We start from the raw sequence: 22,073 nt of genomic DNA, 5'->3' as shown, positions 1-22,073 counted from the left end.
TGCGCGGTGCTCGTCAACCCAACCGTGGGGCGACGACGACGCGAGACGGGAAACCGAGCGGGCCGCGGCCGATCGACCGCCTCGTCGGTGACATTCCGGACGATTCCGGATCTTTCCGTCAATATAACCTCCTCCCTCCGGCCCTAGCCACTCGGAGTTTTCAAAAGAACACGAACAAATTCAATAGATTAGGTTAGACCGGGTTAGACCGACCCGACCTAGAGGGCAAAGCGCACTGCACGAGACTCGGGAACGCCGTCACCACTTGACATTCCGAATTTGACTTTCGCTCGGGAGGCTCGCACGACGTGCGCGTGTGTGCGCTCACGCGAGAGCACTCACACGTAAGAATCGAGTGAGGCGAGCGAACTCACTTTTTAGGTATCTCGATATCCATACGGAATAGGACCTCGAGGATAGCGCACTCGATCCTTGAGGGATGGGGTACACGTTAATACGTGGAAGCGATAATTATCGATTTACGCTGGAGACACTTGTCGCACGATTATCACAAGACGTTAAATAACAGCAAATAGCACGGGTGCAAGTCCGTTCCGCGCAAGATCGTTCCGATTAGGTGGGTGTGTTTGATAAGGAAGATAGGAGATGTGTGGTGCAGAATGGGTCGTAGGTTCGAACAAGTGCTGCCGTACCTTTAAGACGGGACTTGACGTAAGCATCGAGAAATCGATAATAATCGATTGTCGCTGTTTTACCGATAAGAGCCACCTGCGATTGTTCTAAACGCGGTAAATTACGACAGGAATTGAGAATTTAAATATTTGCGATGAAATAAATGAGATAATTCGGAATTCTTCCCTCGAAACGGACTTGCACTTATAAAATTATAACAAAGGAATTCTTCGCACAATATTTGGAATGTGTTATAAACGCAACCGGCCATATTTTTATTATCCGAAGAAAAGTCTACAGTAAGACGTGACATAAGGCCGGTGACGTAATTGTATAAACAATCCTTACAACATCGTGACACTGAAATTCACTGCAACCTTGTAATTAGATCAGACAGATGAATAACTTCAAAGATTCAGTACTCTCCATCATGAGAATAATTCCATATTAAATATGTTTTTACTTCCTAGGTACAGCGAATTTCGTACCACTAAATTTACATTTACGTCCAATGAACTTCATTTGTATTAATTCATAGACATAGGTATAAAATACATTAACGCAAGAATAATTTATAATTTATACTATAACTGTATGACGGCAATTTTGTTTCGTGTGCACAGGTCAACGACATGAACATTCAACGAGGACAATTATAATTACGATATACATTACAAAGTAATCTATTAAAAATGTAAGATTTAAATACGTAAAATAAAAAAGTTTCCATCAGTTGTATAAAATCTCAATTATTTCAGAGATTTTTTTAGCACTGTACTTTCAAGTGTCACTATCATAGGTATTAATTTCTGAACAATTCTATATTCACTTTTAATCTACCGCTTTCCTTGAATCAGTTGCGATGATCCATCAGAGATTCGTGTTACACACATTATTTAAATGCATTGCACATACAAACAAGGCAATCACAGGTAGAAAACACTTTATAGAAAATCTGAGTTATTGTGTACATTGTGCACATATTTTAAGATATCAGAGGTCGAGAGACGTATCGGAGCCAAATTGATGTTCTTCGCCTAACAGGGACTGATGTTCCACCACCATTTGAGCTGTGAACAAAACTCTTCATGCATTCCATCGAACAAGTAACATTCTCCGATACACATTTGATAACACCTATGACATCCTAACCACTCGAAGCAATTAAAAATAAGCTAAACATTCAGACTTTGATGCACATCAGACACACATTTCCAGTTTGGCATTCTTCACTGTAAAGCATTTTAGCAAGCTATCGATAAGTACAAGGTTATACCATCACTTGAGAATACAAATTCTTACACCACTTTGAAATTATCGATTAACCGTGCACTGTTTTTTGTACTTTTCTTTAAAGGAGACTTCACAATCCCTATGTCAAGCAGAAAGCATGCAAAAGAAGTTTCAGACGTACCAGAAGATGCATGTTGACTGCGATAACATATGTCTAGCAATACATAAAATAGTCTAAAACCAAGTAAGGTTACGATAATCAGAGAATTGAAATAAACGGTGTCTTTATGTTTAACTTTCATCTCTACTTCAAAGAAATAGCCCAACAACGTTATAAATTTCCAGAAACTGAGAATCTGAAATTCCGTCTAAGATTCCATTATCTCCCAGCGGATTAAGAAACATGAAGAATTTAGTGACGTCAATCCAATACTCGAGACTCCTGTACTATGAATAAGTATATACACATGTTTAACGACCATCGGAGGTATACAAGATTTATTTGAAACTCCAGCGAAGCTGCTAATTCTTACGGATGACCATTTCTATACATTGTATACACTGTCCTTTCCTTTTGTTTGTACATTTAGTAATAAAAAGTGACGGCAGTCGACGAATGGGCGAACACCTCTAAGTATGTTCGAGCGACAAGTGTATTTCTCCAGTTCTTAATGCTAATTGGATAGGAAGTGAGTGTAAAGTAACGTGATAGTGAATGCATTGTGCTATATGATTTCTGTACATCCTTAAAAGTATTTGCACGGCAGCAAAACATTTTTCTTATCACACCGACCCGCAACCACCTAGGCATCGGGTCAATGGCACAGCACATTCATTATCACTAACCAATCTTAGTGGTGCTTTTTTAGCAACCTGTTACGTTGAGATCTGTTAGTACCATTCTTTTCGTTAGCGATGGAAGACTGTGTCGAGCCAACACGTTGGTTGCCCGTAGGTATCCTGAACAGCATTATCTTCAAATGATCACAAATCTCATGGCAGATTTGGACACTGTAGCGTAGCAAATCCAAAGTTACCCAAATCTAAAAACAATCGCACAATTAACTTCTTCATAAGAATTTTGTTAACCATCCTTTATATCTTCTTCGACTCCGATTAAACTTGAGTTTATTTTAATTTTTCTTTTTAACCTCTTTGACGCGTTTTAATTACTTAAATTCTCTAGATATAAAAGTGATCCTATATTTCTTGGCATTTCACTTTCACATGGAAGACGGAGCTCCTTACGCTGCTTCATGAATTTTATACCGCAGCAATCCTAAACTTAAAAGTTACGGACAGAGAATAATTCAAACAACTTACAAAGCAGCCCCAAAGGACGTAATACTCTTTGATGAAGAAGTTAAAGTACTGATTGAGGAACAACATTGCCGGGCCTATGAGCGAACTGTCGAGATACTGCATTTCATTTTTCGTCATATGAGCCACCTATGAAAAGTAATTCATCGAATATATCACTGCAAAGACCACTCCGTCAAGGTGATATGACCCTTTCATATCACCTTAAATATTTAAAAAATAAATACATACCACTAATCGATTTGTAACTTTTGCAGCAACCATCCCAAATGCGAGTATATACAATGCAGGATGATTTTCATATACGTGCTCGGCACTTTTCCTGTATATTATAAAGGCAGGCACCACGACGAAACTAAACGGGATGATCGGTGATAAAACCGAGGTTCCCTGAAACAATGAAACTGTTCTGCAATAATCGTCAATAATTCGCTGCAAAGTGTGAGAATAATAATAAACCAAAGTGACATTTTTCGTTAGGCATCACCTTTAAACCTTCTGACTCGTTAATGCAATCGAAAACAATTATCCCTTGCTAATAGTTTAAGAATAGAAACATTAATTTAAAAACCAAAAAAGAAAAGAAGATCTGTTAATTACCACGCCTTGTACAAGCCGAAATTAAAACATGCGTAAGCTCTGTTCAACATGCTCGTTATAATAAATAATACACCATCCCCTTTCGCATGCCAAAGGAAGGGAATTGTTAATTAAGACAGTATTTCAATCTGTGCGAAAAGTAGAGCTTGGAAACTCAGTGGAAAGAAATAAAGAGGACAAAATAAGGAAATTGCGACAGATGAACTGAAATGGACCAGAGCGTGTCAGGGATATCCGATGCCAACAGTCATGTATAAAAAATAGTCTTTCGAGATCTAGGCCCACTTGCAAAATCATACTGTCGAGAGGAAAACGACTAGAAGCCATAACATTTCTAATAAACCAACGGACAATGTCGCAGAATTTAGAAATAATTAAATTAACGAATTTTTACACGCCATAGGAATATTAAATTCTTGCTGTGTTTTGTTTAGGAATTACGCCAACAATTAATAATCCCGTAAAACGATATCTACATGTTTATTGCTACATTGCTAAATTTCTTCGCTCCTGTGAATTTAATTTTGTAAGAATCCTGTGTTGTAACCCAAATGATAGTTAAGGTGATGTGAAAGTATCGTCAGAGTTCTCGTTCATGATACTTATCATCGGAATGGATGCACCGAATTGTTTCAAACTTGACAATGTGTATATAGAGGGTATAAGAAAAATCCTAACACCAATAAGATTTCAATGTTTTAAAAATTTGTCTATAGACAATCTCAAAATCTATTACATAAGCCTCCACATTCACGCTGTAAAGTTTTTAACGAATCGGTACACTAGTTAGGAGAAAAGTTTCATAAACTTGCCCTGTTTACATTTAAATGTGTCATCCCCAGGTGTGTATACTTCTCATGGGCCTAAATCAAGTCGGAGGGGTGTGTTGTGCACTACAAATTCGACTTACTAGGTCTGAAACGGAACCTGACTTACTGCGACGGTGGAGCCATTTTTTCCGACACCACCTGCAAGAATGACGGACATACTGCTCTGTGCGAATAAAATAGCAACGCCGACTGCAGCCCACAATGGAAACACCTTGACCTCTGTACCAGTGTATGGCAACTGGATAATTGGAATATGAAACACATCCTTCGATTAGTAGAGGGCACGAATGGGTCTCGGTGGCGATTATCTTTAACTAGGATTAAATTTAATCCTAAATGTTGGATCCCTTAAAGCACAGACAAGAGGTATCATTGCTTCGCCCTTCTTTCTATGAATTATCAACACGAATGAACACTTATTTGAGGTTGGAATACATTTTCCGTATGGAGGTCCTTCTTCTGTTCGCCAAACAAACACACCTGGCAACTGACATGCACGTTGCTTATATATATATATTCCAAGACAGAAACTTAACATAAGATTAAGAGATACAATAGGCACAGTGTAGGATAAACAATAGATATAACGAACAGAGTTACCACACACCGCACCAATTAAGGTTACAATTAGAGAAGCGTTTCGAATCGAACCGTCCAGATTTCTTTCATTTTTTGATAGTAACTTACTGCAATCGTAGAACCATTCTTTCCAATCCCACCGGATTCAAAGACTTTACAGAACTGAAGGAACACATGAATGTAGCCAGCGTAAAATATCCCCGCTATGAAGTTATTGAGTGTGCCTACACCAAGGATGGGGATCTAAACAGATGCAGGAAAATCTTTTTGTTTACAATGATTGTTCAACATGGCATAACATTAAACGAGTGGCTGACAGGACTTCGATGACATAATCATGTAATTTCTTATACATAAACACACTCTTCCCGATGAACCGATTTATCTCCTATTTCCATACGTTGAAAGTAAAACGGGTTTATCAATTATTATTATTAGAGAAGACGATGCAACTTCTGAAAGTCAAACGGTCACAATTTGTAACGGTTCGAGCACAATGGAAAGGTGGCCACCTCATCAGACTTATCGTTAGATGAAAAACTCGAAAGTTGAAGAAGGATTTTGAGATCAAAAGAAGACACGCGAGAGTGGAGAGTTTCGGAGAAATCGAAGGATCTACGTTGGAGCAGTTCTTTACGTGGCAGTAGAATAAACAGATTAGAGGTTACCACCGGAAGAAGGAAACTCATGAGATCGACGATGGCACCGAAAGTGGAAGATGTACAGAAACTGGGAGTAAAGTTCTGTCCATGAAGTAGCGTAAGGAGTTCCCATTTACAAATAAAAGTAAAGCTACGTGTTCACCTGCTGCAAAACTGAACTGCTAGTGTTAAAATCGTCCAACTTAGAATGGAAATTCATTACGCCACTTCAGGGTTCCGTCAGTACGATAGGATTGTAAGTTATTATCAGCCCGATCCTCATGCCATGCAGCATGTTCTCTACACTTTCTGCACCTTCGCTCGGAGAAAAAAAAAACTAACTCTAGCCAACTTACAGCCACGGTCGAGCCATTTTTGCCCACTCCTCCGGTGAATATCACCGAAAATATCGAATACAAGTTTGCCAACGCGCATGCAAGCGTCAATATCCCTAGCAAATACCTAAGCTCAAAACCATCTATGAACGGTATCTGGAAGAAACGAACTCATTAGGCTCGAGAAATGCAACTTAAGGGGGGTTCATTCCTACTGATGGTGTTAAAACAACTTTTTCCTATTAATCTCTGATACTCCTTTTTGTTTATTTATTCGACGATGATCGTTATCTTGAATGTTCAATTTGAAAGACCGTTCGAAAATCTTCTCGTAAGATCTTAGAAAATGAAAATATAATGCAGTCTCTCAGACACAGACATTGACTATGAACTTAAAAAGAAAAAGAAAAATGAGAACTGATGAAAATGGCGTCTACATAGACATTTTAGAACAAAACAAGGATTGCACGAGTGAATTTTGGAATTTTTATCCCTCTGCCCCATGAAATCTGTGCTTCAGAAATTTGTCGATTCGGCAGGACAACTTATGAGAAAACGGCAGTAGTCTAAAGATCGAGTACTACGTAATATTTCAAACCGTAGTATTTTTTGAATTTCCAACATTTTGCGAAAAATAAGTACTGCGAAGGGACAAAAGTAAATTAAAGCAAGTACAACCTCCGTCATCCATATGCTGGGACCAAAGATGGCAGAGATGAGATGAATCCCAATAATCGTAAACTGAGCTTCCGTTACATCCAATTTCCCAAATCGCAGACAACCTGCGAACAGATCAAATTATTATAAGACACTGCAGCTTTTAATAAACTTGGGAAAAAAAGAATTAACGTCAGGAAAACGTTACTATTCCATACAATCTTTACTTCCTGGCATTAGTTTCTCTAAATGAAAAGCTTGTTTTTGTTTTCCAGAAATAACTGTATATATATATTACAAGAAATATGTTTATCTGTACTTCATTTCCCTTACCTGAGACATATGTTTGCCAGTGAGCGCAGTAAAAAAGTGTTATAGCACAAAAACACTGGAAAAACATCCACGTAGGATAGTATCCCAGCTGTACAGATATGCACGCCGACAAAGCAACGAACACTGTAAAATTAAAGTCAATACTTTATATCGACTTCTCTCACTGTTAACATTAAATTGAGCCCCCTACTTTCATAACACCTTAAGTATCGTTGTTAATTTTATTCTATATGTAAAATTAAGAGAAAAATATATTTAACGTCCCAGTGAATGGTACAATGACATGCCATGTCCCAATGCTGACATAATGGAACATTACCTGTAGATATTGAATCACATCCATGGTCAAACAGTTCACCCAAAGGAGTAGAAGTACCAGTCCTTCTGGCCTGTTTGCCATCGATAGCATCTAAGGTCTGATATACAAACAATCCCAGTGCACAAGCAAAACAAGCCCATCGTGGCGCCTACAGAAGAAAAGTGGGATTAGACAAGTACTTGTTTTATTAATTCTTCACAGTATTGTACTCCACGTCTTAAATGAACCAATAAGTGATTGCGTCGCCATGTTGATTTCACGACCCATAGTAATTGGATTACGGCAAAGCACAATAGCTCACATATCCCATATCACAGCTTACATTCTTTAAATTCTATTCTTATCAATCCTTGATTTCAGATTGAAATTACAATCCCTGTATAACACTAAAGTATCTAACTAACAAGAATTAATCCATACTCTAATAAATTGTCTTTACCCTTTCTCATATACTCTGAGACAATAAATTATAACAGCAACATATACTTTATGATAAAATGTTGACTAATCCTGACAAAAAGCCAACAATTTCGATGACTTCACCCTACATTTTTTCGACAAAGATACCTTAAACCAAAGAGCACACGATTTTAGATAATGAACTTCGGAGCATGACTTCCACGAATGACAAGCAAATGCCAGTGCAAAGGCTACAGTTTCCTATTGCCCTGCTTAGTTGCGTTTATTGTATCAATTTACACCGAGTATTCTCTCTTTCTTGCATAGTTACGATTTTTCGCATGAATTCACTCCAAATTATCTCTTCCCCTTCCTCGATACAAATACCTAACTTAACCTAACCTAACCTAGAATGGCACGACGTTTCGCAAGACAGGCGAAGGCGCAATTTTCCGTGAAAAGGTTTTAGGTTATGAGAAAACGTAGGTCAGTGGTTGGGATTACCTCAGCCTTGGCGTCCGGACTGTAATATATGAGAATCAACGTCGTGAAGATGTTGACGAGGAGGCCGAGGATGGTGATAAGGTTCGGCGCGAGCCAGAGCGGGACCTTGTCAACGAGCCAGTCCCACCAGAATTGCAGGAGACCGTCGAAAAGACTGTGGCTGGTACAACTGTACTTGTGCTCGCTGAGCCGTTTGAGCTGACCTGGCGAGAGTAGTCTCTCCTTGTACAGCTGCATCCTGCAGGGCTCAAATTCCGTTAACAGGGTCTAGGAGAGCGCGACGCACATCGACGCCCCGGTTGAGCGCGATTGCGCGACTGAGAAAGGCCACCTCGGGGTAACCCTGGAACGACGAGGAACCTGTCGGCACCTACGGGACCGAACAAACCTTCGACGCGACTCCACGCGAGTCTTTCACGATTCGGCGAACTTGACGCGAGATATCCTTCGATCTTCGCGAGGACATGGAAGTTGCACTCGAGTGCCGAATCGCGAACCCGATTGGGCAGTTTCCAGAGCAACTGGCGATCCGCCGGCCGGGCCGCAATCCCAGGCCGTGATTGGACGACGTCGCCGGCCCAATCACGGTCGCAATCCCCGGCCAAGACCGACTCTGTGATTGGACGACGTCGACGGCCCAATCACGGTTCATCACCGACCCGATAATGGACCGTGATTGGGCCGGTGATGGACCCTGCCTGTGAGCCCTCTCAACTCATTTCTGGTGTTGACCGTGTTGATTGTCAAACGTTGAAAATTGACAAAATACCAGCAAGATGGAATTGATACAATTACCAAAGGTTAGTAGTATTAGGATTAACGATCCTACAATAATTGTTAAAGGTAGAGAAATTATTATAAGATGTCTCCGATCTATTGTGTCGATTTTATGAATGCAGCTACCAAGTGACAGCGGTGTGGTTATGTCAAATTAAATGTTGGTCTGATTTAGGAGTTTGTCAAAATTATTCTAATGGAGCTGGATGGTAGTATCTCGCTACGATTAAATTAATTAATATTGTGATGCAGATATTAGCTTTAGAATAGGAAGAAAATAATTATTCTGGATACGTTAAGTTGCGTTTAGGATATCACCCATAACAACGGTATTTATAAAGCATCGGACTTTATTTCAGGTTGCAAATGTGCAAATGTTAGATAAATATAACAGTCATCATTCCAAAGGGACGCTCTTCTTGCTAGTTACACATTTGGTGTTTGCGGATTCATCTGAAAAAAAAGAAATATGGGTAATTCATTCAAATTCAAGACAAAAATAAATTGTATAGTTATTGGGTCTAATTTGTTAATCATTTTATCCACCCAGGTTTTGCATACTCATATCGCCAGTGTAGAAAAGTTGCCATTGACTACGACTGGTTCACCACTGCTTGTCAAATGTAAGCATTTCCTTGTAGCAACGTTTGTTATACCGAAGGAACGAGATTGCCACGAAATTTATTTAACGTTACTGAAGTTGTCATCACCTGGTAAGTAACTAAACGTGAATAACAAATGCATTACATATAGCTTATAAAGTTTGAGATCATTTATTTCATAAAGTTGAGGAATCATTGAAGAATAATCAATTGCTTCTTGTGACGTGAATTCTTGCAGCACGAACGGAAGACCTATATTGCTTCAGTTACCGTCCTAAGAAAGACACGTTTCCACGACACTTAGGGTGGAATTTTTTCGATATTCGAAGTGAATTTCAGAGACTAGGTGTGCCAAACGAGAAATGGTCTCTTTCGTATCTAAACACAAACTATGAAGTAAGTTTAGACGCAATATGTCTTTATAAACCTCACTCAACCAGAAAATTTAGTTTCTCAAATATATGTTTAATATGCACTTTATTATTTCACAAAATATTTAATTAACCCTCTGTAACATTAAATTTTGCCGGAAACTTCAAACGAGACAATTATCTATATCCTCATTGAATTTCTTTCCAGCTCTGTGATACTTATCCAAGATACTTGATCGTCCCCAGTACCTGTGCAAATAATATCTTGAAAGGAAGTGCTAAATTTCGGAGCAGAGGCCGACTACCAGTATTAACCTATCTCCATTCAAACATGGTACTTTCATCGTTAAAATCCTAATAGAGAATTTCGTATGGGATAAAAGAGTCCTATTTCAGGCTGCCATATGCCGATGCAGCCAACCACTTTCTGGATTCAATGCAAGGTGTCCCGAAGATGAGCAGATGCTGTACAATATCCTGCGCACTAATCTCAACTCTAAGTACGTCTACGTTGTAGACACTCGACCTCGTGTAAGTCTAAACCTTGTTTTAACTCCTGTTGAACTTCTATCCTTTGTTTAGATTTTCCTGGCTTTATCACACTAAGTACAAATGTTTTTTACTTACAGATAAATGCAATGGCTAACAGAGCCGCTGGCAAGGGCTATGAAAATGAAAACTTCTACGACAACATAAAGTTTCACTTCTTCGGCATCGAGAACATTCACGTGATGAGGTCCAGTTTAAACAAATTGCTGGAGCGTAAGTCTACATTTGTTGGAATATGTTTCGGAAGTCTCCTTAGTAATTGAATTTCGTGGGTTGTATAGTGCAACGGAGCACCACAATGAATGGATTTTTGAGTGGTCTGGAAAGCAGCGGATGGTTAAAGCACATTCGGTCCATACTCGAGACTGCATGGTTCATAGCGAATGCAGTGTCCAATGGTATTACGGTTGTTGTTCACTGTAGTGATGGATGGGATCGAACTGCACAAGTTTGTTCTTTGGCTGCTATGATGCTGGACCCATTTTACAGAACGATACAAGGATTCCAAGTAAGATATAAATTATCAAAAATATTGTACATGGCCAATAAATTGGGCAATCGCTGATTCTTATCAAATTGTTAAATTGCATGTAAGTTGCTTCACAAAAATAACGGATTTGTCTCGTTACCAGATTTTGATCGAAAAGGATTGGCTCGCCTTTGGGCACAAGTTTAGTGACCGTTGTGGTCACATCAGCAGCGATGGCAAGGAAATCTCTCCAATTTTTACGCAGTTTATCGACTGCACGTATCAACTTCTGCAGCAATATCCGTATGCGTTTCAATTCAATGAACATTTCCTTCTAACCCTTCACGATCACGTACACAGCTGTCGGTACGGAACGTTCATCGGCAATTGTGAGAAGGATCGACAGACGTTAAGGTAAATTCATTTTTGAACATCTTTGGATATCTTTTAATGTAATCCAGACAACAATCTATTAGTTTTTGATTTATTTTCGTGAATTCATTTTCTCAATTGCTTGTTTTCTTATTTTATCTATTATTTCGTTCCTAGGTTATGGGAAAGGACGTACTCCTTGTGGGGTTACGTATCGACTTACACCAATGAATATTTAAATCCACTCTATACATGTAATCGTAATAAAAAGAACGACATTGCAATCCTGCAGCCCAAACTTTCTCCACAAAGCATTCGGTGAGTTTATAAATTTCATACGTGATGTAAATTACATGAATATGGGATTTTGTTAACACTGTTCCTATTCCTGATATGCTTAAAAACCGTTCTTCTCTTTTAGGTTTTGGAGAGCGTTTTATTGCAGATTCGACGACGGTGTACAACCTCGAGAGACTAGTGAGAATTTTATCCTGTCCATTTACGGACATATAATTTCGATGGAAGATCACGTCAAGCTGCTAATCAAGGTAAACCTTCTGTTGTGACAAGTTACATCTCAATTATATCCATTCACTTTGAATCGATGGAACAAGTTGCCTAGAAAAATCCACACTCGATCGAAGACATTTCATTTGCAGAGAGTCAATGAAATAGGGCATCCACTAGTAGGAAATAAAACGCAGATGGATTTTCAAGATAAATACGACAGATTTGATATGAAGTACAATAAAAACTGTCTGTCGGAGAAAATCATCGAGAACTCGGCCAACGAAGAGGAAATGGATAATAAGATGTTAAAGGCGAGCCAACTTGACGAGGAAATGAAAACCATCGCATTGGAATGGAAATCATCTCGTGACATGGAGGAATGCGTGTGTTCTACACCATTTAGCGCGTTTAACAAAAAGGTACAAGATGTTTTGTAAGTGTTGTGACGGTTTAGTTTCTTGAGCCGTATGTTCTCGTTTCAGTACCACTGCTGGTCGTGTGGAAATGTATTGTGTACAAGATGCATGGGACCACCCTGTGCCTTACGAGGACACTTCACTAAACGTGCAGTTCCTGTATGTAAATGGTGCTTTCGAAGGTTCTCAGGCTCATCACCGACTGCTTCGTAATGGGTGATAATAATTTACCCATCGCTCTGTGACACCGATAAGTACTTTCATGCAGTATTTCAATTTGTACATAAAAGAATATTCATTGTGTATATATTATATATATATATATGTCGAGTCGATATTTGCGTTTTGGTAAATATATTGCATTTCGTAAATGCGGTTTGAAATTTTAACCTCACTTACATAATTGGAAAGTTGAGGGATAAGCGAACTACCAACAATAGGAAATAGTTTCTTTTATAGGAGTTATAATTAAATCATTATATTTATATTATAAATAACAGGTTATCAAAGGACGAGGGGAGGTGTACAGATTCTCTCTATTGAATGAAAGTGTTAAATATGGCGAATGAATTTAGATCTACCTGAAATTATCGAAAACACCTAATCCGACTCGGAATCATTATGATGAAGCTGCTGCTTCGGCAATTCACTTTGTAACTCTAAGACGTGCTCCAGTGGTTTCGGCTTGCCATCCTCTCCTACCCGACATGGCTGCACAACACCGTCCCTTAGATCATAAATAAGTGTTGAAATGTAGCCTTATAACAATGTTGTTAAGTAGTATAATTAGAAGTAATACTTAAGGTGAAGGGAAACTTATCGAAAAACTTAATACCTTTAAAAAGAGTTTTATTTAAATCGACAATTTTGAGGTAGGTTTCCCTTCACCTTCAACATCACGATATTAATAAGGTACCATTTACCTCGTCAACTTATCCATAAGATTGACGAGCTGCAATGCCTCGTATTCTTTCTGCTCTTCGGTCATTCCTTCCAGAGGATTTGGCTTAGGACTCTCATAGCAACCTGTCACTGGATTGATTCTAATTCCAAAAATCAAATAGGCGTTAATAAATTGTCAATATAATCAAGTAACAGTATGAATAGTTCGATCCGCTATACCTTTCTTTATGTTTGATGTACTCTTCGGTATCGCTGTCTTCTGAATCTGAAGAGTACTCATTGTCTGGTTGTCGACGACCAAGCAATCCTTTGTTCGCGAACATTCCTGCTGCATTGCCATATCCAGTGTACTTGATCATACGTTCCACTAATTATCCGAGACATGGAATACAAACGGAATTAGAACCTGACCATACAATTTAAAAAAAATCAGGGTTGATACACTCTGATAAAAATAATCATGTCAAAAAGTTTGTTCTACCGTTCTCCTTGCACAGCACGAAAAGGAACTCTGCAACAAGATCACGAAGTTCTGTATATGGAGTTGTTAACAATTTACACAGCTTAGCTCTAAGCGACGTTCCCTCTTCGGGTCGTTTCATTACGTCTTTTAGAGGTGGTAGAACCTGCAGAAAAGTAGAACAGGGCTAATGTTGTTGTGTACAAACATTTTGTCATAATCTTAAATCCTAATACCATTTTAAATTTTGTAATTTGTTGTAGATCCTGAGTACGGTACATATTAGTATTACCTGCATTCGACAGTACTTGCGTATTAATTTCTCTGCTTTCACCAAGCGAATTAAAGCTGTCACGACAGGGCATATGTTTTCTACTAAATTTGTTTCGATGTCAAGTTTTTGATTCAGAAAAATTAGCAGCAAGGAAATTGCCGTCATGTCCATATTTCTGTAGACAGCTGTGCACTCGGTGCTTTGAATCGGTTGAACGATTTGAGAACAATAGTCCACCGGAATCACAGTCAGCAAATTTATGATGTTGCTGAAAAGAATGTTAGAATAGATTACATGGAATATATCGCAGTAATTGTGAAATTGACATATTGTTTCTGCCTAGACTGTTCTATTTTATTCCAGTTTAATCTGGATAAAACTATTATTTACCTGTGAAGAGTTTCCTGTTGTGGTCCGTTCTCATTTAAGAGAAGTTCATTTAATACGTGCACCAATTCATTATACTTCTTGCAATCTTCTACAGAAACTTCGTCGGAGTGCATGTACAAATTGAAAAGTATTTTTAAAATTTCAGAGGCTAACTTGCAATTTTCTTCCTGTAATACATTTATTAGTTAGAAATTGTTTACCTCATTGTTCATTACATTGCATTTGACTATTTCATGTATTTATTGGTGAGATCTCTATTAGCTTGTCTTTTGAAAAGAAATCATGATTTTTTTAATCCTGTATTACCTGTTTCTCACTATCGTCCGGTGAAGGATGTCTAGAAATATCTTTTAACATATTCACAAGATGAACGTCACCAGAAAAATTATCCTTCACATTTTTCCTTGCAGCTACATCTAATGCAGTTATTAAAAATAAGATTCTCAGATCAAATAGTTTCATATCAGTCGGAGTAGCATCGCTGTAGCATTGAATGCGCTTTATCAAGCATGATAGCCATGACGTATCGCTCAATAACATTTGCAATACTGCAGTGCTATTGAACAATAAATTGCACAGCAGCTTCAAAGATTCTATTATAACTGGAAGCAAAAGATAATAATTTAAATTAGTAGAAAACATTATACATAAAACTAAAATCATTAAACTTACTCTTCGAGTCTGTCAAATCATTTTGATCATGTAAATGCGTTAACCTAGCAAACTTCAGTACTGTTTGCAATCGTTCTGTTGTAACTAATTTGCTTAATCTCGTATTGTCACGACTGTAAAATCAATGTTAATATTAAGGAATTGATGCCAAGGATCAGTTAATGTTACATACTCATATATTTTTCAGATTACAATAATCTGAAGGTACAGTTAAATACTTACCTGAAAATTCTCAAAGCCGTTAAACAGCGATCATGAATTAAAGAATAATCCAAATCCGATAGGTAACTAAATAATGCTTTCCATACATCCTCGAGTAGACCGCTTGCATACAATTCATCGAATTGCATTTTACTTCCATACTAAACACATAAAAATGTCATCGATAGACATACATCTTCAAAGACCAAAAAGTATTGTCACTATTTACTTACATTCTCCGAAAAAAGTGTTAGACTGGATGATACTTTTTCATAATTTCCAGAAATTATAGTATGAACGAGATCCTCTAAATTATTCATCGAAGAAACAATTAATAGAAAGCGGTACTATTTACAAAATAATCTCTCCTTTTTCTATCATTACATTTTCAAACACTGTCACAAAGGCGTATAATTGCAATTACTTTTTAAAATATTTTTATTTGTCACTTTGGGATAATAATTACACTAACTTCAGAGTTGCCAGTTGTTAACAAATTACATTACTAGAATTGGTACAATTGGATAGAATAAATCACTAAATCGGAAAAAAGATTCTGCTTGGCTGCAGAGAAATAACGAAATAGGGAAATTTTCGCCATGCCATCTTTGGAGCCATTGAAAATCTTTTATTCGCGCTTCCTTGCTCCGCCGCTTGTCGCCACAATACACGTGAAATATCAGCGCTACTCTGTGTCCATCTATGCCTAACCTCACATCAATAGTTGAATTTGCCGCCATCATGGCCGTTATGTTTTACGCTACTCCGTGAAATCATTTTTTCGATTGTTTGCACAAACGAAAGAAAGTGCGCAATTAATCAAGATCTAATTAAAGGTTAGAAAGAAAAGATTCTTTTTGTTTGCATCGGCAACGCTTCAAAGAAAATGTCGGGACCAATGGTGTTATGTCAACTATGGATGGGAGGTGTGAGTAAATTCCTTGGTTATTAATTATGCTAAGTATAAATGCAACATGTTACTTAATAAAAATTGTACACTCCATCGTGGAAAACTGTCGAAAATGTCTAGATTAAGAAAATGTATACATCAAACCTGTAATATCAGTTAGGTGCGACTTCCGATATCCCTAACCTCTTAATGCGGCTTTACATACGTATCAGCTTAGATTGTTCTTCATTGTAATGTGTTTGTATATGTAGCTTTCTATTTAAATTTGATAGATCAATTGAAAATGAATTTATCTAAAGTTCGATGATATTAGAATTGTACAATTTACAAATGATTGCGTCCTATATTCTTTCCAGCTGGAACCGTATATGACGGAAAGTTTTATTATGAATGCATTTAATAAAATGGGAGAACAGCCTCAAACTGTTAAAGTTATGAGAAATCGGTACACTGGGGAGCCAGCTGGTTATTGCTTTGTTCATTTTCAAACGGATGAAATGGCACTTGACGCAATGCATAAGCTAAATGGCAAAGTTATACCGGGATCGAATCCTGTAAGTCCTTGTGAACTTTTTTTAGAACAGACGACCACAAATGGAGCATTAATAAATTAGTTGCAGAGAAAATTAAGGAATTTCTATTCGCTGTGAAAGAACATAGGATTAAGAAAACCAATTCAACTAGCTTGTGATATTTTTTACTCTTTGTTGTCCGTCTCTCATGAAGTAGATGCTTCATTTGTGGGTAACCGTGAGCAGGATTCTACATTTTGTTTCCTCGGTTTCATCAGATTTCCTCTGATTAGATTGGGCATGACTTTTACGTAGATATTTCCTTGGGATATCATCGGAATTTAATTTTCCCTGTCCAATTTATTTATGTACTGCTATAAAACTTGCACCGATAAATTCCCCTTGTCAATAAAATGAAACTAAATTTGAATGAACTCTTCGGTTATTAATTCATCATTTTGAAATGGTCTCCCATTTTCTTTTTTCAGGCGGTAAGATTTCGTTTAAATCATGCTAGCACGACTGGTAAACCTGCAGCTGACCGAGAGTTTAGCATTTGGGTAGGCGATTTGTCAACGGACGTCGACGACTACTCACTGTACAGAGCGTTCGCTGCAAAGTACAATTCTATCAGAACCGCCAAAGTAATACTAGACAGTTCGGGTTTTAGTAAAGGTTACGGATTTGTTAGATTCGCCAACGAAGAGGAGCAAAAGAATAGTTTGGTCGCTATGAATGGATACCGGGGGCTCGGCACGAAGACTCTTAAAATCTGCAACGCCGTTCCAAGGCCTTGGAATAAATTATCAGGGTACGTGTATATTTTATGCAAATTGATCCCCACTGAAGCAAGCATGAAGTACCATAAGGAGCTCCTATTTTCCAAAAAAAAATTAATCTAATATTTTCATGTTACATTTATTATAGTTCAACGCCCCCTCAGTCATCTTCTGAATATTCCTCAACAAACATGAACTCGGATACCTACAATTACTACGACACCTCATCTTACTGGAATAGTTACAGTGCTTGGCAGCAAGGCTATTACGAAAGCGAACCTACCTCCGATGCATACAGCAATTACGTCTCTGATCAGAAGCTTGAAGAGGATGAACTAGAGTTGATCGGTAGGTGTTCAGAAAAATTTGACTGTTTTACTTTAATTGGAACATTTTATTCGTTACATGATCCAAATTCAATTTTCCTTGACAGAACATTCAGTTCCAGTGGACATCGACAAGTCTAACCGAGATGTGATCGAGCAGGATTACAACATGTGGGACGCCTTAGAAAGTTCAAAGTGGATCCCTTGCGATACATTAGAACTGTGCTACTGAAACCAACGCACCATTCCTTCAGGAAGTTCCGTAACATTGAACGTACGTCAACTTAACTTACGTTCTAAGTAATCGGTGGGAATTGTTTTTTTATACTGTACAGTGAGCTTATGTAGAATATGGTTAATGAGGTGAAGCGATAAAAGTGTACAGCGGACACGAATAGAAGAGTAGAAGAGCCGAAGAAACATCATGCTCGAATACTGGATCGATCGATCCTAACAAAGAGCATAAATTAAATTATATTTAAGCTCTCCATTTCACGAAATACACGCTCATATTTCTTTACATAGCCGGACCTCATGTAAATGAATTCAGGTTATGTACAAGATATAGTATAATACCGATATAACTCGACCCAGCTATCGATATATGTACGAACGTTGGTAGCGTAGGCATTTAACCAATCCTTTTTACCAACGTCCATTAAATTTCCGACGTGTTAAAATGACACGTCGGTACGCTCTGTAGGTATTCGAGTTATCGATGTTTAGTTTCGACATCGATACAGCAGCGACCTCCCGCCATTTGTTTCTTTATGAGAAACCAAGATGGCGCCGCGACCGTCACACGGCACGCATTCGAATCAAGATCCACATCCTCCAACGGACTTTGTATTTCTTCGGTAATTAGTCCGCTTCTAGATATTTCTGTTTATATAAAATAAGGCTGCGCGTTGTTTAGACTACTTCTCGGTATCGAGTTAAAGAGACAAAGGGAAATTACGCGTCGGTGAGCCCCTTGGGAAAACGAGAAAAGGGGAGGGGATGGAGCGCCCTCAATTAAGCGCTCGATCCCTCCGAACGTGAGCACGCCTCGTTTCGGTAGGTCGATTTCGATGAATGGATTTTCGAAAATACGGCCCATACCTGCCGCCGGGAGTGGTTAATGGAGGTTAGGAATCGGGGGAGCCTCGGCGGAGGCTCGGAGACGGCCGAGATCCAGCGGACGCTGCCGAGCGGGAAGAGAGGTTAGGGTCAACTAGAGGCATGGGTACATCGATCAAATCGCTCCTCTAGCAGCCACTAGGATTGGGTAATTATCTGGAAAAATGGGTTTTCTGCCCCGCACGGTGGAAAACCACGTCGCCCGTCCATTGATACAGCGATTCCTTTATTGCCCCTCGGGAAACTTCGGGACTCTCGCCCCCTCCCCCATAACCTCAAAGAACGTTTATTCGGCACCACGCGACTCATCCTTCATCTCTTAAATCCCAATAAATGTGGGACTTTATCCTCGACGTTACCCCTGAATTTCTCGTTTTTCACGAAAATAGTTGATCCGAGGCTTTTTAGGGGGAGCCGGCGATTCGAGCTGCTTTTAGAATTAGGCGAGGAAAGATAAATCGAATGAAAAAACAGCTCCGGTGAGAGAAAAGACAAACTTATCCGAGACGCTTCTGCGGTACTTGATGCATTCGCCGGAGGTTTTTGGGGGCATGGGAAAGGGATCTTTTGTAGGGACTTTTTATCCGGGGCACTTATTACGAATTTCAAACGTAGATTTCCCGATGGGGAATAGAATCGAAGGTTCGGCTCTTTTATACGAATTACCCATATATACGAAATTAAATGATAAATAACATGGAGCGAATTTCTCCATCCATTTCCCAATCGGGAACAGCCGGAATCGATGGTTCGGTAGGCAATCGAAGGGGCATCTGCGCCGATCGAAGATTTTTCGGACGAGCGGGCACTACTCGGACGTTCGCCGGCATTATGTCGGTATCGCGGGTCGTCCGGATCGTCCGGATGACCGAACAAGCGGAGAAGCTTCACGGATGAAGCTAAGGCTAGATCCGCACGTTAATCCACCTCCGACTACCCAATAGACCCTGCAGAGACGTATACAGGGTGGTCCCTTAATCTCGAGCGGCGTAAATCTAGCTCCTCGATTATTCCTTCCGGAAGGAGGGCGAAAACCTCACCCCTTTAATTATCCTTATTGTCTCGGCTTACCGCACTCTCTCCGAGGCGGGTTCGATCCTCCTCTAAGGAGATTTCACCTCCGAGCTCGATTTTACTAGGAGAACCCGTGGACATTAAGGCGATATGAAAGGGTCATTCTATATGTACAAAACGTCAAAATATTCTTTCTTGTGATTTCTAGGTCCGTAAGGAGGCTCTCGGAGGCCCTTGGAAGCGTTTAGGGTCCCCAGCTCTGGCAACGCCGCCGGTCTTGCGATGAACCGAGCCTTAGCGAGCGGCTGCTCGCCGCGTGCCGGCTGTTTGCATCTGCTACCGATTCACCGCCCTTTAAAGCCTATCCAGGTCCAATGTCTCCTCGGCGAAACCTCCCATCGAATTCCGAGCAGCTCGATTCGCCCCGATGGCGCCGTAGGAATTTCCACCGGATCCCGCTCTCCCCCGGATTCGTACGATTTACTAAATTCTATTATTTATTAAATCCCTTACCCAAGAACAATTACCAGATGCGCCTGGTTAACCCTTCGAGGCACGGAATTTGAGAAAAATAATACGGCCCACGTGGCACGGAAATTAAAAAAAAATAAAAAGGCCCACGTGGCACGGAAATTTTTTTTTCCCTTTAAATTCAACAAAGTTGGTTTATTCTTATTAATAAAGGAGTAAGGTGATGTAAAAATGTGAGAGAATAATAATTCTATTAAGTTTGTTTGCATAAGGTGGGACACTTTTAATACCACCGTGCCTCGAAGAGTTGAAAGATATCCGGTTATCGTAATGGCGGTAATAGGGAATTCTTAAAGGAGATTTTAGTGATACGTGTGGGTCGTTCTATCCTTAAGAAAAGCGGGAAATAATTCAAGGTAATAAGCCTTCGAATGACCCGAAGTTCTACCTTCTCGGGAAGGTCCGCGACCTCGGCGCCGAGGACGAAACGCTTCGGTAGACCTCAAAGGATCGACGCTCCTTTCTTCGAGGCACGATCAAATGCCCCCGAGTAAATGAACGACGCCAAAACCAGAAGAGGAAGATCCCGAAATTCCAGAAACTCCGAACTTCGTCAAGCGGAAGAGAAGAGGAAGCAATAAAGTATACTTAAGGACGTCCCGAGGGAAGAGAGGATATTGTCTCGACGGAAACTGCGACAGGGGAGCTACCTCGCAGCCTGCTCGGAATATATTCATTAGATTTATACAATTTCAATGTACAAGCGGTATGAAACATCTTAAACGAACGATACTTATGTCTAAGTAGGGTATTGTATTGCTTTTCAACTTATAGTACCCGCGAAATGATGCTCGACGGGATGCGGAGCTTCATGAGGATATATTTATCGATGATAGTAAATATCGCCGGATTAAGAGTTCACTCGCGGTGTCGGAACTGGATTAATCTTCTTTCCCCCCGGGTTAATCTCTGGTTAGGAAGAAATTCCTGCAAGCCATTAACCTTTCGAGTTGCGAGCGCTCAGGAGATAAGCGATCGGTATGGACGACACGCAACTTGCGCTGACAATATCGCTATATATGTTTATATATATACACGCGTATATACATACAAGGACGGGATATTCCTTTTCCGCCTTTTTCGCCACACGCGCATCGTGCGGATTCATAGTCTGTGGCGATAACGTTTGCCGGTCGCTTCTGCAAAAGCTAATGGATGATTAATAATTAACGTGAGATTCTTTTCTACCTGAGACAGGTGATATGAATTAGTGTTAGTGAAAATGATAGTATGGTACAGATGATAGCGATGAAACGTTCCACTTCGACGGCGGTAATCATTCGCAGGACCTCGCGTCTGCGTCCACGGTACTCGAAGGGTTAAAGCAACGGACCCTGACGGGAATAATTCCGCAAAAGCTCTCGCGATCCTCGCCGGCACTTTCACTCGGCGCCGGTCTGCCGGTGCAAACCGACGTTTACAATGTATTAACCCGGACAAAGTGCGCAAAAAAGAGGGAAATACCCGAGTTGCAGGGTCGCTCCCTTGTACTTATGAACTACCGCTCGTATCGCTCGATCCCTGATGCTATCG

At 39.6% G+C, this 22,073-nt stretch overlaps 4 protein-coding genes across 11 annotated transcripts; 2 read left to right on the top strand and 2 right to left on the bottom strand.

Annotated features, from left to right (window-relative positions):
• Positions 1 to 1,076: 1,076 nt before the first annotated feature.
• Positions 1,077 to 8,872, bottom strand: LOC105703228 (choline/ethanolaminephosphotransferase 1). 6 transcript variants are annotated; one of them, XM_012431499.1, is made up of 11 exons: positions 8,384 to 8,872; positions 7,481 to 7,628; positions 7,162 to 7,284; positions 6,850 to 6,953; positions 6,193 to 6,327; positions 5,304 to 5,438; positions 4,723 to 4,854; positions 3,418 to 3,576; positions 3,190 to 3,315; positions 2,765 to 2,909; positions 1,077 to 1,703 (listed from the first exon to the last, which is right to left on the bottom strand). In XM_012431499.1, exons 1-11 carry the CDS (start codon positions 8,618 to 8,620, stop codon positions 1,627 to 1,629), a joined length of 1,521 nt encoding a protein of 506 aa, XP_012286922.1. In that variant the 5' UTR covers positions 8,621 to 8,872; the 3' UTR covers positions 1,077 to 1,626. The 6 variants fall into 6 exon arrangements, 5 of the variants coding, with proteins under 5 accessions (XP_012286922.1, XP_012286887.1, XP_012286905.1 ...); XM_012431464.2 differs by lacking the exon at positions 6,193 to 6,327 and having other exon boundaries at positions 8,384 to 8,870; XR_001104346.2 differs by lacking the exon at positions 6,193 to 6,327 and having other exon boundaries at positions 1,141 to 1,703; positions 2,048 to 2,909; positions 8,384 to 8,869.
• Positions 8,873 to 9,159: 287 nt separating this feature from the next.
• LOC105703448 (myotubularin-related protein 6) lies at positions 9,160 to 12,820 on the top strand. 3 transcript variants are annotated; one of them, XM_012431858.2, is made up of 13 exons: positions 9,160 to 9,183; positions 9,520 to 9,633; positions 9,711 to 9,873; positions 10,001 to 10,158; positions 10,342 to 10,467; positions 10,530 to 10,664; positions 10,763 to 10,895; positions 10,964 to 11,190; positions 11,315 to 11,565; positions 11,701 to 11,841; positions 11,945 to 12,071; positions 12,183 to 12,452; positions 12,516 to 12,820. In XM_012431858.2, the coding sequence occupies exons 1-13, from the start codon at positions 9,160 to 9,162 to the stop codon at positions 12,660 to 12,662; spliced, it is 2,016 nt and encodes a 671-aa protein (XP_012287281.1). In that variant the 3' UTR covers positions 12,663 to 12,820. The 3 variants fall into 3 exon arrangements, with proteins under 3 accessions (XP_012287281.1, XP_012287283.1, XP_012287282.1); XM_012431860.2 differs by lacking the exon at positions 9,160 to 9,183 and adding an exon at positions 9,201 to 9,226; XM_012431859.2 differs by lacking the exon at positions 9,160 to 9,183 and adding an exon at positions 9,302 to 9,369.
• A 96-nt stretch (positions 12,821 to 12,916) lies between these two features.
• On the bottom strand, positions 12,917 to 15,841 carry LOC105703450 (synembryn). Its single transcript, XM_012431861.2, has 10 exons — positions 15,583 to 15,841; positions 15,371 to 15,510; positions 15,149 to 15,261; positions 14,783 to 15,078; positions 14,477 to 14,643; positions 14,105 to 14,354; positions 13,834 to 13,978; positions 13,572 to 13,719; positions 13,373 to 13,492; positions 12,917 to 13,176 (listed from the first exon to the last, which is right to left on the bottom strand). Exons 1-10 carry the CDS (start codon positions 15,667 to 15,669, stop codon positions 13,050 to 13,052), a joined length of 1,593 nt encoding a protein of 530 aa, XP_012287284.1. The 5' UTR covers positions 15,670 to 15,841; the 3' UTR covers positions 12,917 to 13,049.
• A 394-nt stretch (positions 15,842 to 16,235) lies between these two features.
• Positions 16,236 to 21,401, top strand: LOC105703451 (tRNA selenocysteine 1-associated protein 1). Its single transcript, XM_012431863.2, has 6 exons — positions 16,236 to 16,277; positions 16,616 to 16,813; positions 17,260 to 17,582; positions 17,699 to 17,898; positions 17,984 to 18,150; positions 20,218 to 21,401. The coding sequence occupies exons 1-5, from the start codon at positions 16,236 to 16,238 to the stop codon at positions 18,106 to 18,108; spliced, it is 888 nt and encodes a 295-aa protein (XP_012287286.1). The 3' UTR covers positions 18,109 to 18,150; positions 20,218 to 21,401.
• The last annotated feature ends 672 nt before the right edge of the window (positions 21,402 to 22,073 follow it).

Source organism: Orussus abietinus, unplaced genomic scaffold (genome assembly GCF_000612105.2).
Source record: "Orussus abietinus isolate OABI.00-Male unplaced genomic scaffold, Oabi_2.0 scaffold50, whole genome shotgun sequence".
In the NCBI taxonomy this organism is placed as follows: Eukaryota; Metazoa; Arthropoda; class Insecta; order Hymenoptera; family Orussidae; genus Orussus; species Orussus abietinus.
This window is presented reverse-complemented; position numbering and strand designations above follow the sequence as displayed.